This window comes from Rhamphochromis sp. 'chilingali' (assembly GCF_963969265.1).
Source record: "Rhamphochromis sp. 'chilingali' genome assembly, chromosome: 19".
Classification (NCBI taxonomy): Eukaryota; Metazoa; Chordata; class Actinopteri; order Cichliformes; family Cichlidae; genus Rhamphochromis; species Rhamphochromis sp. 'chilingali'.
In genome coordinates, this window is record NC_137946.1 from 24,886,261 (window position 1) to 24,903,459 (window position 17,199).

General features: G+C 37.9%; 2 protein-coding genes across 3 annotated transcripts in view; one reads left to right on the plus strand and one right to left on the minus strand.

The window, feature by feature from the left end:
* Window positions 1-2,665: 2,665 nt before the first annotated feature.
* Window positions 2,666-14,409, minus strand: sar1b (secretion associated, Ras related GTPase 1B). Its single transcript, XM_080866249.1, has 7 exons — window positions 14,251-14,409; window positions 10,336-10,411; window positions 5,957-6,076; window positions 5,608-5,673; window positions 5,321-5,424; window positions 3,632-3,763; window positions 2,666-3,358 (listed from the first exon to the last, which is right to left on the minus strand). The coding sequence occupies exons 2-7, from the start codon at window positions 10,391-10,393 to the stop codon at window positions 3,242-3,244; spliced, it is 597 nt and encodes a 198-aa protein (XP_080722375.1). The 5' UTR covers window positions 10,394-10,411; window positions 14,251-14,409; the 3' UTR covers window positions 2,666-3,241.
* Window positions 14,410-16,261: 1,852 nt separating this feature from the next.
* Window positions 16,262-17,199, plus strand: part of sec24a (SEC24 homolog A, COPII coat complex component) — a 32,604-nt gene continuing 31,666 nt past the window's right edge. For both annotated transcript variants that reach the window (XM_080866549.1, XM_080866548.1), the window contains exon 1: window positions 16,262-16,645. In XM_080866549.1, coding sequence (XP_080722675.1) covers window positions 16,585-16,645 — 61 coding nt within the window. In that variant the 5' untranslated portion in view covers window positions 16,262-16,584. The remainder of the gene's footprint in view (window positions 16,646-17,199) is intronic.

Below are 17,199 nucleotides of genomic sequence, written 5' to 3' on the forward strand. Positions count from 1 at the left end.
ACAAACTTCATAATGTAAATCACGACAGCTTAATAACTCAAGTAGCACAACATGTTGATGTATGCTGTTTAATATTGCGATGAGATACTTCTTCCACCCATAAAGGTGATGTGGAGGATAACATTTAGGTGAATATGTTGTTTTGTTTTGTTTTTTGATGTTATTTTTCATCTACTTTTACTTGTTACTTTATCAGGGAATTCTGGACTGTAGTTACAAAATCAAATCATTGCATTTTTAGGTAGCATCAATGGCTATCTCAGGGCACATTACATTGTAAGCAGCCTACATATTTGTCATATTTGTCACATCCTACCCAGGGGTATTTTAGTCAGAGCAAAAGCACCAGCACTGCAACATCTTTTTTTTTTTTTTTTTTTTAACAATGTTTATAAATTGCAGTTTTGTTTAGGTTTTTTTTTTCATGTTTAATGCTCATTTTATTTTATCAGATGGTCATGAATCATAATAATATAAATTTGTTGAGAACATTGTATGCGCATATGTGGAGTCATCAGCCAAAAGCTTATTGTGACAGTCATTGCCAACCAACCTGTCTTGTGACCTATTAATAAAAAGTCATTTTCATTTCATACCCTTCATCACATTCAGAATTTCTTTGAGTTGTTGAATGTTCTTAACCTTCTTGCTTGTTAAGCATTTTTAAACTGTAATCTCAATATATGATTTTTTCCCCCCTGCCCCATTTGTCATCTCATGATCCCAGAGATGGGACCATTTTGTGTTTTCCTGAAGGGATCACTATCTTAGAGATCATTGAACTTGACTATTAAACTGGCAAACAGTAATTCATCAACATTATTTTTGAATTTGTACCCTAACTAAATTAATTTTTAATACTGTTACTTTTAAAATTAAGATTTTTATTTCATATTCTTAGATCAGTTAATATTGGTGGATTGACACTTTTACTTGAATAAAAGAGACAAAATTGGACCGTTACATAAAAAAAGGAAAGGAAAACTTTGCACCTGACCCTCTCAGAATCAAGTGTTTTTTGTGCAATGTCTTAATTTACCTGAGAGATAAGTGAGGTATAAAAATGTAGGCCTTTTATGGACTATAACTCATTTTGACTACTACTCGTCTCACAAAGTGATATTGGCCCTTGAAAGTTGACCTCAAATTAAGATTTTAGCCAGTGAATTATCAGAAAAGGGATAAAACATCCAGGGTACCAATGTTAGTTTCTATTATTCTACACCAGACATTAATTTGGTGCCGTTAAGACTGGCAAATCCCACGACACCAATACTGGTTACAGAAATAAACAATGAACAAAAACAAGACTAGATTTATCATTTAGAACATGACACTTGGAGAGATTTGACTGACTAGGTTGCAGGGCCTCAATGTGTTTTTCAGCCCCTTGTCTCCCCTGAACTAAAGTTATGAAGGCTCTCGGATGTTATTAACTCACAAAAATATAATGTGATTTCAAAAGAACCACATCTGGAAAATGTTGAAGAAAAAAAATTCCATTGACTTATAAGGCGCTTGGGTGTGAAGCACCAATTGATTGCTGATGGAAAAAACATTAATATTAAAGTGGGGGGGGAAAAAGGAGTCTACATTGGGGATCAAGGTTTAGCCTGTTATTCATTGCAAACATTTATTACATTTCATATGATGCAAACAACAGTAAGTCCCACCCTTGCTGGAATAGCTCATCATCTTGTCATGAGGGAATTAAAGAGACACAAAGGGACAGGGACAGAAAAAAGTATGTATTATGCGCAATTCCATTGTTTCCTTACAAAATAAAAACAAAAACATAACAATCATCTCATAGTGAATTTTGGCATCTCCTTCTCTCCTGTTGTATTGTGGAGTAAATGTAAATAAAACAAAAAAACTCAAAAGAACAAGGCATGCATAATAGTATCTGGTAATGCACATAGATCAAAGGATACCACTTAGAAATACAAAATCCATGTACGATGTTTGTGTACATTTCATATATATGGTCCCTTTCTTAGGTGTCTGAAGCCTATCTACCTGTTCCCACTGTGGGACGTGTCTTCTGCTTGGTCACTAGATTAACCCTGTGAAAAGGTCTGAGCAGGAACGTACATCTGTAGTATGAACTTCTAACAGTGATGACTACTAGACGTTACATCTGGCTGTTTATTTTATTCCTCGCTTCATTTCTTACTGCATGTTATTATAAAGATATTTATTGCAAAGTTCATTTAATTTATTTAAATAGTCTTCCTTGCATCAACTGACCATTGTGCTACCTACACAATTTCAAACCTTATCAGAGTTACAGCCAGTATTACTTCTATTAAAACGTTCCTCTTGTTAGTTATGTTACCACCCCATGCTTCTCTTATGTAAATTTAAGAAAGGAAAAAAAAAAAAAGAGAAAAAGAAAGGGGGGGGGGGGGTGTTATTGACTATTTTGACTCAATATAATGTGACTGTGCCCACAGAGCCTGGGATGAGAGTATTTTAACTTCCAAATAACCTAAAGAAACTCATCACATTTCTGATACACCAAGATCAATGCACTGTTCCATTTTAATAAATGGGTAAAACAGCCACATGTATAGAGTGGGGGGTGTGCATGTGGCCACTTCATTTAGTTATTGAAACCATGTGGGGAAAGCAAAAAAACAAAAACAAAAACACTGCGATTAAATACGATGTTGAATGTCTTTACTGTTAAAAAAGTGTACTGCAATGTATACAACTATGTTGCTCTCTCTCATTGTTTAACATGTTGTTGAAGAGGGGGTGGGGGAGAGGCATTGGATTGTTGATTATATAAATGGAATCATGTACAGTTTTACACTTATAATGCATCTATCATCATTATCAACAGATCGCAGGGAGCGAGGGAGAAAGGGGCAGCAGAGGACAGACAACATAGAAAAGATTCATCCACTTGAATTTGAACACCCTTTGCTGTGGAACCAATGCTATGTTACTCTTTCAAAGAGGGGAAGAGAAAAAAAAAAGCGAGAGATGGAAACAACTGTGTTCATGTACAGGTATGAATGCTGTAAGTGCAGAACCAAATGTTCGACCAATAAAAGTCTATTGGGATCAAGTTGTACTGGTTTCTCTGAAGGTGGATGTAGACTTGATTAACCGAACGTGGGGCTGAGCATGATGGTACTGGTGGCAACGGTGGGCGACTCGAATGGTTGGATTTAGCGCTCGCCCTGATAATCGTGGTGGTGGTGGTGTCAGCGTGTCACGGGGCTTGGCTTCTTTAGTCGATGTACTGGGAGAGCCAGCGGAAGCCCTCACCGTAGCCCTGCCTCTTCAACACACTGCACATGAACACCTCCAGTGGTCTTGTGTTCAGCTCCTTCAAGGGAACGTTGCCCTGAGGATGGAAGAAAAAAAAAAGCAGAAAGAAAAATTAGACCAAACCCACTTTGGGACCACAACACATTGGTACAAGGCTCATTTACTGCACATGATCCCCTATGTCTTTTACATTGATAAAATATCTGACATGTTATGCAAAAGAACCAGGCAGGGATTTATTTAGGACTGTTGGTCCTTTCACATTTTGATATATGAACTTATATATATTTTTTTCTGTTCTTCAGCATTTAGAGCTTTAAAGCCTTGGTTCACTTGGACGGTGTCTCACCTTTCCTGTCGTCTGTCCGTACAATCCGAAGATTTCCCTCAGCCTCTCCTCGCTGATGGCTTCTGGCCTGTCAATCTTGTTGCCCAGGATCAGAATAGGCACATTTCCGATGGTCTCATCTGTCATTAATGCCTGGGTGGGTCAATGAGAGTGACAACATTCGTATTGGTAGGTAAAGGTAGATTTGGAATCATATTCCAAAAAGTAAGACAATGCTTCAACACATTTAAAATTCATCTCAAACAATGGCTAATAAATTGTTGTACATTGTCTGACAGTGTGGGGTAAATTTCTTCTTCACTATTTTTGTCTGACCTGTCAGAGACCACAGATGAGGAGCAGCCTTTTAGCTAACTCTGGTATATTTACATTGATATCTTCAATAATATGCATCGTCCCTTCTAAATTAAAGGGAAAAAATTAATTCACGAGCAGATTTATTTAAAAAAAAAAAAAAATAATAATTAAAAATGCGGTGTTTGAATGAAGCGTTTATGGCTATTATAATTTTTTCTAGTAAGTTCTCACAGTTATTGCTTTGATTGTCCTCTAACTGACTAAGTTATATGTAACTAGTAGACAGTAGTAGCCTTTGAATAGCATGAGTTTTTAGTGACTTGAAGTCAGACAGGAGACCACAGTAACAATGACGTTGTAGCTCATTTGGCTTATGAACCATCACTGTTCATAGGTTACTGCCTGTAAAACTAAAATGTGACCTTGAACACAGCTGGTGTGAATTTAAACAAACTTGCACACAAGTTTGGTTAAATTCTTTCCAATACAAGGAGGAGGAGTGATTCTTATAGCCATGCCAGGTCATTAATCATTCACCCAGATTTGTCCATTTAAAAATTAAATTTAAAAAAGCCAGCAAAAAACATGCTTTTGTGAAACACAATTAGAAAATAAAGAGTGTGATTAACATTTTCCTGTAACTCCTAAAATACAAACAAAACATTTGACTGGCCAATGTTACACTTTTAGAATTTACTCAGTTTTGGATGTTCTGTGAGCAGCTTTTGCCTTTCAGACTATTCTAAAACTGGTAAATTAGTTACCAGAAATATCCCTTTGGTCGGCTGGTTGAAAAGTAGATTAGAACATGTAGGGAAGAGAAATGAACCCCTCTCTTTTAAGAAGCGGGGCTAGAAGCAGATTTTTCAGAAACATCCAAGACATTAGATTAATGCACCACAAACTGAAACCCTTAAAAAAAACATTTGAATAAAGAAAAACTGCCATACTGTTTTGTATAATCTATCATAATTCCCATAATATTGGTACCCATTGGGCAAACAATTGTGATCAATAATATTGTGGTGCCGCTTTCATACAAACACGCTTTTTTCAACATGTTTCCTTTTTCGCTTATTTTTAAAATAATTATTAATTATATTGTGTTCTTTTTCTACATGATTACTTGTTTTCTGAAAGAAATAATCCCTTTATGAGTAGTTCTTTAATGGTCCCTTTGTATCTTTATATGGACTTACTGGGGAAAAACAAAAACTATTATCTCCTCTTATTTTTTTCTCAAATTGCAATTATCAAATACATGTGGTAAAAGGTAACATGCACAATGAATAACCAAAACTACACTTATTTCTCTCTTTGTTATTATATTAAAAGCTGTCAAAAACGACGCTTAGCGATGTGATGGGGACCACGTGTGTTGCGGGTACTTACATCAAGTTCTGCTTTTGATTCACCCAATCTCCCGAGGTCTGCACAATCCACAAGGAAGACAATGCCATTGATGGCAGGGAGGTAGTTTTTCCACACCCTGCGGGCTGAGTGAACAAACAAAATTAAAAAAAAAAAAAAAATCTTATTTGTCAACTTCTCTTCTGTTTTAACCTTGGGCTAACCAGACTGAAAACTGAAGTACATTAGCCATACAAATGAATATTGTTGTTTCCTTAAAAACAAAATGCAATCAGTAAAATACAAAAACTATCAGAACACAGACACACCTTGTGCGTGGCCTCCAAGGTCAAAGGTGGTGAAAGTCATACCAGCAATCGTCAGCTCTTCTGAGGCTGGAGGGGAGGAAATGAATTAGTCAAGCAAAGATACTGAAAAAACATCAGTTTAATGCAATTCCATATGGAATATCCAAGCGCATGTTACACATAGGTACGTTACATTTATGATATTACATCCAATCAACAGCATCTGCTTTAAAAGTGTCTGTTAACAAGAAAACAGATATAAATGTCTGTAAAAGCTGCCTCCATTTCTTTGTATTGATAGTCTTTTGACACATAACCGAATGAGCATGTGTGAACGTGCATGCATGTGACAGAGTAAGCACCAACTCACTTGGGTGTAAAGTTGGCACATGCTGTCCCAATCTGTCATCTTTGAGCATGTGCAGTAGCGTCGTTTTGCCAGCATTGTCCAGGCCAAGAAATACTAACTTGCCGGATTTCTTATACAGTCCTGAAAGAAAGCCAAAAGTATTTCAGAACACAAACCTGTACGCTACTACTCTTTTTTTTTTTTTAAGTTGCTGAATCACATTATATATTTTTTTAACCTTTAAAGCAAATCAGTGACACTAAACAAAGGCTGTCAAGCTCAGACCTGTTCTTAGAACTACAGGGGACATTTAATCCACATAAGTTTATATAAATCAGAACACCATTTTGGTTTTCTCAAATTCACACAATGATTATTTAAAAAGAAGTAGTTAGTTTCCAATTTGATGGACTGATTTGACTATTTTTCTTTCTTCTTCTTTTTTCTTTTACATTTATTAAAAATATATATATATATATATATAAAAAAAAAAAAACCTTTCTCAAAACATAAAAGGTGCAAAGTTATGCCACTCCTTGATCAACTTTCCTAACAAGATTACAAGCCTTTGTGTTTACAACTCTGAGTCAGCATAGTGATACCTGGTGGATTTATAACATTTCTGAGTCAGTCAACTGGATGACATTACTTACAGCAGCACTATGCGACCTGTCTAACTGGGAGAACAGGAACGCCCGTTTCATATAAGCAGTTCGAACACAGAAACCAGAACAGCACACCCTGGGGAAAAGAGCTGCTGGTACACATTTCAAATGGACACTCAGAGAGAGAAAGAAAAGAGGGGAAAAAAAAAGAAGGGTGGAAAATTCTGTCATGTTTCTGAGAGATGTATCCTTTATGAGGCTTTCATGTTTACGCAGCATGTGGACATCACTGAAAGCTTTAAGCTGAGCGACTTTCAGGGAGCAAAATGGCAATGCCATAACCCATAGGCTACCGTGTGTTAGAGCTCTAACCAGGAACTAAAGACATACACTGAAGCAATAGAAAGAATTTGAAAAATGATGACCACTCCAAAAAATGGTGATACAATCAAAAGTGTAAGAGTGTAAAAATGGATGTGTTAGAATGTGAAACAAAACAAAGCATTTTCCTGACAAGGGCTGCAGCTGAAAAATATTTTATGAACAACAATAAAACTTTGCAGCGTGGATTAGGAGATAATGAGTGAGGATGTACCAATCCAACTTATTCCATTTCTAATTTGATACCTTACCTTCAGTTATATTTGATATCAGATCTCAACTAAAGCTGTACTACCCACTGTGTCCCTCTTATGTCAACAGGGTCAGGATTGAATAAATGGCCCATTATACCTGATGTCTCCCTAGCAAATGGCGGCAGACGCCAGAGGTGACGCTTAAAACATGCTTTGGTGCATTTTTCCTGATCATGCATCTCTCAATTTTTGTTACCTTGCATGGAGGTGCAGACAGGTTGAAGACATGCATGTGCAATCCTGTCAGTTTTTAACCACCATGGTTCACCGCTCAGAGATATCCATATTACACAGAGGGAGATGCTGCAACAGCCTGGAAAGATCAGACTTTCTGTGTGAAACTTTGGAAAGGTTTTGCCTGAGGGACAACACCTATTTGTTTAGGTGGATATTGCAGTGAGTTTCAAGCACTCTCAGCCAGTATATATAGTCCTCACGTCACAGCTGACTTCAGGGCTGGACTGGGACAAAAAAAAAAAAAAATCGGCCTGGGCATTTTGACTAGAGACCGGCCCACCAGGTATTAAAGCCATAAAGCCTTTGAATGAAAATAAACGCTGTTGTGACAGTGATGTACACTGTCCTGTTGGTATATGTATGATTTCTATACATTTTACGTCAGATAAAAACTTTGGTTGTAAGATTCAGATAATTATTTTTTAAAAGCGAGACATTTTAAATGAGAATAAGAAAGAAAAGTATTTCTTTGTGCCCCCCTTTCCCTGTTAATGCCCTACCTGGCCCCCTGACCCGCCCCTGCACAGTTACCAGCTGTCAGCTACTTAGAAAAGGATCCTGATGTTATTTGTCTCTCAGAAACAGTTTATAACTTCCCTTCAACTCATTCATGTCACCTAAAAAGGTAAACCTGTCTCTCCTTCACCTGTTCAGCTCTGATGATTCAGTAAGGACATCTCCTGGTTTCATCTTCATGTTTCCCTCTCACCAGATATCCAAACCGATATCATGACCAGTAGCTTTTACAGCTGTGGCTCCAGCAAATATCAGCTGATACTAGAAAGTAATAAGCAGTGATGAGATTCTGAAACCACCCAGGTGAAAGCCTTTCGCTATTTGGCTACACCTAGAAATTCTGTCCATGAAAATTATGAACAGAATCAGGGACAAAGGGCAGCCCTGGTGGATCCCATCACCCACCAGGAATGAGTCCAACTTATTGCCAGTTATGCAGACCAAGAGCTGGTCCAGTGTTCCATGACCAGGATAAAAAACGCATTGTTTCTCCTGTATCCAAGGTTCGACTAACAGATGGACTCTCGTAACACTGATCTGCCAAGCGGCAAGCAGATCAGCGTTAGTCAATACTCAAAAAAGTAATTATCACTCCAAGGAGAAAGTAATTAATTTTACTCGTAACATTATTTTCATCTTACTGTAACCAGTGTTGGGGAGTAACGGAATACATGTACCGCCGTTGCGTATTTAAAATACAAAATATGAGTAACTGTATTCCGTTACAGTTACCATTTAAAAGGGTGGTATTCAGAATACAGTTACTTTGTTGAAATAAATGGATTACACTGCGGTACTTTCCTGTTTCATTTTGTCGCGGGTCAGGACTGTTTGGGTTTTGTTTGACAGCTACGTTCTGTTGATCCAGGTGGCAGCGTTACGGTTGCCATGGTTACAGGGCGACGCTCTCTCTCTCTGCGACTGTGTGTTTCCTGGGTGAGAGAGCGCCTTTTCGTTGTTGTTGTTGTTGTTGTTGTGCTAAGCTAACAGGCAGAATGCTACAAGCATAGCTCTAAAGAATGTAGCATCATGGGCAGTGTAGTCCGTGCTGCAGGGAGAATGGACTGCCATACACGTTATGGGTCTGTGAGCTCGAGGAGGGAGAGAGAAAAAGGGGAGTGGAAAGGTACGAGTTGTCATCGAGGAAAAACGGGAGCTGGAAGCATGTAAATATAATAATAACCACTTCAGCCAAGAAGAGTGCCTGACGAGCCCAGTTGTAAGTAAGCTATTAAGACTCGACTGTACACCGTGTTCGTGTTTTCCTCCGAAAACAATAAGTTCCGTTGGAGCAGTCTTTCAACGCCTCTCTCTGTCTGTCGCAAGAAAAGTTGACCCACACAACAAAGTAAAGCTAGTTTTCGGCTACGAGCCGACAGGGACCCCGCCGTTTTAGTCAGAGGTCCCTTTACTACAGTTCGGAGTCGCGGACCTTCAGTAATAGTAATAAATCACACAGCAATAGTACATTCACGTTGTTGTAAAAAGCATGATAATATATTAAGTAATCCAAAGTATTCAGAATACGTTACTGTCATTGAGTAACGTAACGGAATACGTTACAGAATACATTTTGGGGCATGTATTCTGTATTCTGTAATGGAATACATTTTAAAAGTAACCTTCCGAACACTGACTGTAACATAGCTGAAATGCATTGACTCATAATTACCATTTAACAATACAAACAGAGGCTACAGTTTCACACACCAAAACAAATCGCTATCCTAATAAGGTCACAAAGATAAAAGATAAGATAAGATAAGATAAATTAGTCCCACACGTGGGGAATTTGTTTTGTTACAGCAGAAAGTGGACAGTGCAAAGTTACATAGAAAAATTAGAAAAACACTGGAATAAGATAATGATAATAATATGATCTTTCTCTCAGTGTTTAGGTATGAACACAAAACTGACAACACAAAGCAATGATGAACACCAGCACAAAGACACTTCAAAGTGATCAACACAGTAATTCTATTGTTGAAACGGAGGCTGCAGCCTGTCTGCTCATCAGTTTGTTACCTTTGAAGTTTAGGGTCTGTCTGGCTGGGTTGGGGTCAGCAGTCACTCAGCTTTAACATCACCCTGCGTTCTTGGCTAGCTTAGCGTTAGCATGCTGTCTGACTAGATGCTTGCAAAGAGTCGAAGCTGTGTTAGCAACATAATGCAGGTGTTTATGTCCTAGATGGAGTTTCCAGTTTACCATTGCATTCTCATCCTATTGTGCAATAACAATAAAAGTAATGTCATATCCACAATATAGACTGTGTCACTATTGGCAAGTGCAAGAACCGATAACTGGATCGATAGACAAGCAGACCAACAAGACTAACAGTTCCCAGTAGTCCAAGGAAATGGACAACTGGGAACCGGTTCTTGATTCCCATCCCTAGTTGGTACTCACCTAAAAACTGTAGTACGCTATTGAAACCGCTAGAAATCCACTCCAATAGGAATGACATATCCGGAGCTGTTGAATCCTGAAAAACAACCCCACCCCCCAAAAAAAGAGGATTCAAAACAAAGGAAAGAACAAATTAATTCACAGAGAAGGGTATTTTTCCCCCTTTGGACTGATAAGTGCTGTAAAGTGAAGCAAAATTTTTAAATATTTAAAGAAAATATCTTATCTGATTCAACAGTACTTTTCAAATTTTATAAGTTGTAAAATTGTGATTTTTTTTTTTTTTTTTTTTTTTTTTTTTTAAATAGGGCAAAAACCAACTTGCCAAAGTATCTGAAAATATTAAGTGATAAACACAATTAAAGGGTAACACATAACTTAAGAACTAAATATGCCAGTTGCATCAACCTATCACACAGATACTAGCAACTGCTGATAAGAACAGTGAGTGCCTTTCTACAGCCAATGATTATCTTGTTCCAGAAGGACAGGAGATTCAGAACCCTGATCACATACCATCTGACAGTTTCTTGACAGACAACATGAGCTTTAATCTGAAAATTATGCCGTCTAAGACGTTTAAATGGGGGTAGCCTAATTGTTTGTCCAATTAAAAAAAAAACCCAAAATAAACAGACTCAGATAACTACTACAAGTATGAAATCAATAGCAGTTTCTGTTGTGTAACAGATGGTTTTTTTTCTTCTTTTTTTCTGGGTAAGACACATTTTTACAGTCTTCATTTTTTATTTCTACTTCATATAAGCTTCTTTGTCTCCCATTTAAGTGACCCAATCAAATATGTGAGAGCTATGCTTATGACATTCAATAAAAGGGAGGACAGAAAAAGCAAACATCCCCTCTCCAATAAGAAGTTTTTGCACTCCATTTCCAACTTCATCTCATTTTTCAATCCTCTGCACACTGATCACAGCAAGGTAAGCTGGTACAGACCTCTGGCCCCAATTACGTAACATGAAAACAACTCCAGGGCTAAAGTATAAGGCTGACAAAGGTCAAGATCATGCAAATACAGCTGAACTACACGTCAGCTGGTGCCACACTGTGGACCGATATGCTCCCATGCCTGCCTCAGTGACTGTAAAATATTCGGCAAGCAAAAGATGCATGTGGCCATAAAAAGCTTGCCTGAAGTCTGCTGCCTTACTCTGTTTCAACTGCATTTGGCGGTGTCGTTTACAAGATGTGCAAACTGATCATCAAGCATGACCAACTGCTACTACTAGGGTCTGAAATGAAAAGCCAAATGCCAACAGATCTTCTGTTTGGTCAGTAAATCTCAGAAGACTTTCTGACACACTGACGGGTAAATATATGCCCTAAAAAATACACATGAACAACTTTAAAAGACTATGCTGACGCTCTACTACATTTTGCTGTTGTTGACTTGCTCTGTCATTTGCCGTCTGTCTCAGAGTCCAATGAACAATGACAATATTCTAACAAGAGAACAAGAGCTCACCCAAACCAAACGGTAGCCCTAAGAAAGACACAGACACTATCAAAATAAAGGGAAAATAGGAATGGGTCTTTAGAGTAAACAAATAAAAATGTAATGCAAACATGAAGGTGAATTACTCTGATCAAATTGATTATCCATGAAGAAGGTTTCCGAACCATTACAGCCTTCTTTTTTCCTCATAAAGGGCCTCTAGGACGAATGGTCCCCACTTAAGATGTCAACGTTACCTGTGTTATCTTAACAGAAGTTTATGAATTTTCCTGGCCATCTAATAGACAACAAGATTCCTTAAAAGAACACCCCCTAAGAAACAACTTCTTAAAAATCCATTCTCATGTCATACGATTGAGGAAAAGGCAAAAACTATTAGGTGGGCCTAGGGCTGTGCGATATGACCAAAATCTCATATCCCGATATAAAACATCTATCGTCCGATAACGATATAAATCACAAAAATGTAACATTTTCTGTAAATTCTGTGAATCTCGGGTAGCTGAAGTGTTTCTAGCTGGGCGTCATATATCTGGAGTCGAGTGTTTTACCAATGCATGAAACTACACATTTTTAGACATAGGTTGTAACAGCCGCCGTTTTCTTTGCAGCGTGCTGCAGGGAAAAGCCTGTTCTAACGTTTGAGTCTAAGGTTTATTTTTTAGCACCTGACGGCTCTTTTTTGCTTCTCATTGGTAAATACTCTGCATACTATTTTACGTGATTCAGTTTATTTTGAAAAGTCTCAACAGGATCTTGAGCTTTATTGAGAAAGGTTTATGTGGAAAATAAACAAGCGGACGCGATGGTTTTACCATCATTGTTGCTGATGACAATGCATAAAAACAGGCGCTTGTCCGTCCATAGTGTGGTTATATTAAATATAAGAGAAAGAGAGAACTTTAAGAAATGAATATAGCCACTACAGTGACCATCAAAACGATGAAAAAATATTGCCATAAACAGTTTATTTTGCAACACCACGAAACAAATGATAGCGTAAAATGAAACGATAGACGTTTTTATGTCGTCATCCGATATATATCCTTATATCGTACAGCCCTAGGTGGGCCCCAAACTTTTCACATACATTAAGTTTTTTTTGTTAGTTTGATTTATTTTTTTACTTTTAAATATGCTCAGTAAAATTTTGTGCTCAATTGCTCAGTACTTTGAGAAATTATGTTTTGAAATTAGTTGTTACATATATTAAAATAGTTATGCTACAAATGTTCGCTTTTGCAAAGTTATGTGAAACAACAAATGGTAAATGGCCTGTATTTATATAGCGCTTTTACTAGTCCCTAAGGACCCCAAAGCGCTTTACATATCCAGTCATCCACCCATTCACACACACATTCACACACTGGCAACAAGGCAATTAATTTCATTGGCCACTATATTTTCTCTATATTTATTTGTCTCCTTTGCCTTGAACCTTTAACTTGTGACAACAAAAAAGATGACTTCGGGAACTCAAATGTGCCCTCAAAGAAAAACTCGTTATAACTAAGATGTCTAATATAATTAAATCTGACATTTAAATACACTGCAATAACGCTGAGTCAACATTAAATGGGTAACAGGGGTGTCTTATCAAAAATCGTCACCCATGTAGACCGCTTACCTCAAACACTAACGTGATCTACCTCTTGAATTCCTAGTTCAGCGTGTTAGTAGCAAAGTGCTCATGTCTTAGATAAAGCCTATCAGAGCAGTGTGTTACCAAACTAAGATGGGGCACATTTTCTCCTCTGAGAAGATATGAATTATTATCACATTTAGGTTTCAGGCAGTACCTGTCAACTAACATAACACTGCGAAGACAACGAATGCGGTTTGACTCGGCTGTCAAAATCCCCGGGTTATAACAGCCAGTATAGACGTAGCAGTGAAGTGAGCTAACCTTCAATATGACGGCTAATGTTACAGCAATTGATGGTCTCTGCCAGGTTACACTTCAGCCAAAAAACTACAACGAGGACTGTATTTAAGAATGCCAACAAACCATGCCACGCTTATATATATATATATATATATTGGTTAGGTATAGTTTGAAAAGAGAAGGCGAGGCCGGCTAACCGGCTAGCAGGAAGCTTCTAGCTACGTGTCATATTCTCTATCACTTAGGCGACGTTGCATCGATGGCTACGTTAGCTAACTAGCAGTTAGCTACAAAAGCGGCTCTTCGACGTGCTAAAACCATGAAATTTGTGCAATACTCCGACTGTTTTTCAACTCTGAAATAAGCACCAATGTTTAAATAAATATGACAACGGGTCAAGTTAAATGTACACCTCACTCCCAGCACCGTAACAGTAAACTTGGTGTAAGAAATGCTAACGTAGCAACATTAGCAGCCGGGAGAAATTGCTAGCCTAGATGTCGAACGTTTACGGGACTCTTCAGATATCAAGTACATTAAACAAAAAAAAACTTACCCGTTATCTAGGTGTAGATTAATATAACAAGTATGTTCGCTCTAATACTCATGTAAATTGGTCACTTGCTCAAAAAACCCAGAGAGCCTGCAAAATGCCAGGTCCTTCTCTCCTCCTTCGTGTTTTGTTACTGAGCCACGACACTGCAATGGCTGTCCAGCAACTCCCCGAAAACTCTGCCCTGCCGCTTCCTGTTTATGTTTCACAGTCATCTTTCCGGCAGGGGAACTAAAATCTAGCTCCGCTCTGGATTTCTTTTTGTTTCAGAGCCAACATGGACATATTTTGCTCATTTTTTTAATTAAATAATTTTATCGGTGTATTAACGCGTGTGTGATGGTTTGCTCCAAGTTTTCATATTGTTATAGTCAAATAATCTCGTTAGGCAAGTCCATGTCAGCTCTGATATGACGAGATGTACTTTGTTTATCTCATATTTAGAAAATCATTTGTTTAAAGCAGTTCAAATTAATAGTAAAATAATAATAAGAAAGAAAGAAATGGAAAACTATACTAATAAAATCTTGCACTCCATTCAGGAGGTGCAGAAGATAGTCCTCCTGGGAACTGGTCACATTCTGAGGAGGACTTTATCCATCAAGTGAATCATCACATGATATCTCATAGTAGTTCTAAGTTGAAGGAATAAACTCAATATCATGAGTGAACAGAACAGGATTTTAAGGATGATAAAATATTAATATTAATAAAAATACCCGTCAAATACTTTCTCTACGAGGCAGGTGTATTTTATTATATTATTTATTATAGAGGGTGATGTGGTATGTAGCTGTACTTATGTCAGCAGAGCTTAATCACTCTGTTAGAGAAGGTGCTTTCTCTCGCGGTCTCTCTACAGTAACCGGTGCGGAGGGTGGTCCGGATTAATCCATGATGGGAACAGTTTGTTCAGTGATCTGCTCTCCAGCTTCAAAAGTGTTAAATTTGTAGCCAGTCACAGTGCCACCCTCCAGCAGACCACTGCGAAGTAATTGTGCTTGCACAACTGAGTAATAGAGAATCTCCATCATGTATCTGCACACACTGAAGGATCTAATTTTTCTTATGAAACAGAGTCTGCTCATTTCATTTTTTTATACAGTTTTTGTGTTGGTCTTTCAGGTCAGACACCCACAACACTAACATCATATCCCAAGATAGACACAGGTCATGTAGGATGTAATTATTTTGCAGATTATTTGAAATGTATAGGACTTGTAGACCATTTTTACATTCAGCAATTCTTATTTCATTTTATATTATAAGCACAAAATGTATAGGCTACATCATATTATGTGCATATGACTAGAAGGATAAAGTCCTGGCAAAAACGAAAAAAGAAAATTAACAAATTATAGTTAACTGACTTATTATTCTTAAAGTTTTGTTGTCACATTTCTGCATTTCTTGACAAAAATGGTCAAACATCTGATTTGGAGTTTGTCCACCAGTTCTTATTCATATGGAATTTCCCCAGTGATTAAAAAAAATAATGTACAAATGTATTCCCTTTGACTTTCTTATCACTTTCAAAACAATGATGCTGGATTTTTCCCAGTTGCATGCAAGGACAAAACAAATAGCTCGGAATTCATAGAAGTTGTAAGGAAACTCAATGTCAAGTCTAAATGTTTCCAGTGCTTGACTGTTTAATCAAATGCAAAAAAGGTGAATTAAACTACATTAATCCTATTATAAAGATGAAGCTTATTCCCAACTAACCAAGGTTGTTTTTTCCATACAGTTATGTCCAAAAGAATTCACCTGGGGACAAACTATAGCATATTCTTTTAGTGCTTTAACTTAGATTAGAGGATTCCACCATACGTTGGAAAAAGTATCGCAGGTTGTATTTCACGTGCAATTAAATGAGCAGCTTCTCAAAAAATGCACAGTGATTGTCCATGAACTCGATGATGTTTCTAGTACACTGGAAAATCCTGTGCACCGGAGGAAATGCCACGTGTAAATACTGCGCATGCCCGACAGTTTCTACGTTGATCCTGCTGGGTGATCCCAGCTTCCGGTGAAAGGGGAGAAGTGTCTGACACGATTACTCTGACCAGGCCCATCGTTACTCACCCGTAGATAGCCGAACGGGTTTTTTGATAATGGCGATGGGCTTGTAATCGTCAACAAGTCACCTAATCAACTTTTTTTTTGAGATAATAGGAGACGTCGCCGCGGACGACGCTTTGAGCAGGCTACGCGCCGTCAGAGCTACAGGTTTAAACGTTACCCGCGACTGTCAGCCAGCTAGTTAGCCAGCTAAAGTCGTAGCTAGCTTTTCGCCAACCAAGCACCTCTAAATTAGATCCTGGTGTCTGTTTCAAGATGTCAACTGCGGGGTTCAATTCTCAGAATGGGACTGGGACAGGGCAAACATACGCAAATGGTGAGTAACTTTTATTAAATATATTTACTTCAACGCGAAGTAGCTAACCGCTAACTGGCTTTTCGGTAGTCACAAACGAGCACTAGCGGCACTTCTTGGATCTTGTGTCTGATGCTAGTTGTTAGCTAACTGACTTGCTTAGTAACACTGTAACGATAGGTAGCTAAGTAGGGGCGACCTGTCAGGTGTAGAGCTGAGGTTAATCTTGATCTATGCTACCATGATGACTTAACGTGACCAAAATAGTTTCTTTCTTTAAGTTACGCTATACATACACATTTAGTTAGTGTTTGAATGTTTGCTACTTTTCCCTTGTCGAGGTGGCAGCCCAACAGGTTGATTATAGGACTCATCAGGCACCATAAAATTATAGAGACAGGTGTTCAATTGTCCGACCTTTCTCCACACAACATAATATAATATACGTAGATATAATGCGAGCTCGTTGATAACTTGAAAAGTAATTGTTTTTTTCCTTTCATGCTGCTGGATTTGTCTGAACCTTTTTTCCCTTCCTTTTTTTTTTTTTAAACTCCCGATGTAGTTTTAGTGGC

What these genes read in the sequence shown, in the direction of transcription:
- sar1b (XM_080866249.1), bottom strand. Translation starts at nt 10,393, where the DNA reads ATGTCATTCCTATTGGAGTGGATTTCTAGCGGTTTCAATAGCGTACTA. An exon ending in TAGCGTACTACAGTTTTTAG is followed by an intron (nt 6,077 to 10,335) that starts GTGAGTACCAAC and finishes GCTTTCTTTCAG; the next exon opens with GACTGTATAAGAAATCCGGC. An exon ending in ACGGACAGACGACAGGAAAG is followed by an intron (nt 3,359 to 3,631) that starts GTGAGACACCGT and finishes TTCCATCCTCAG; the next exon opens with GGCAACGTTCCCTTGAAGGA.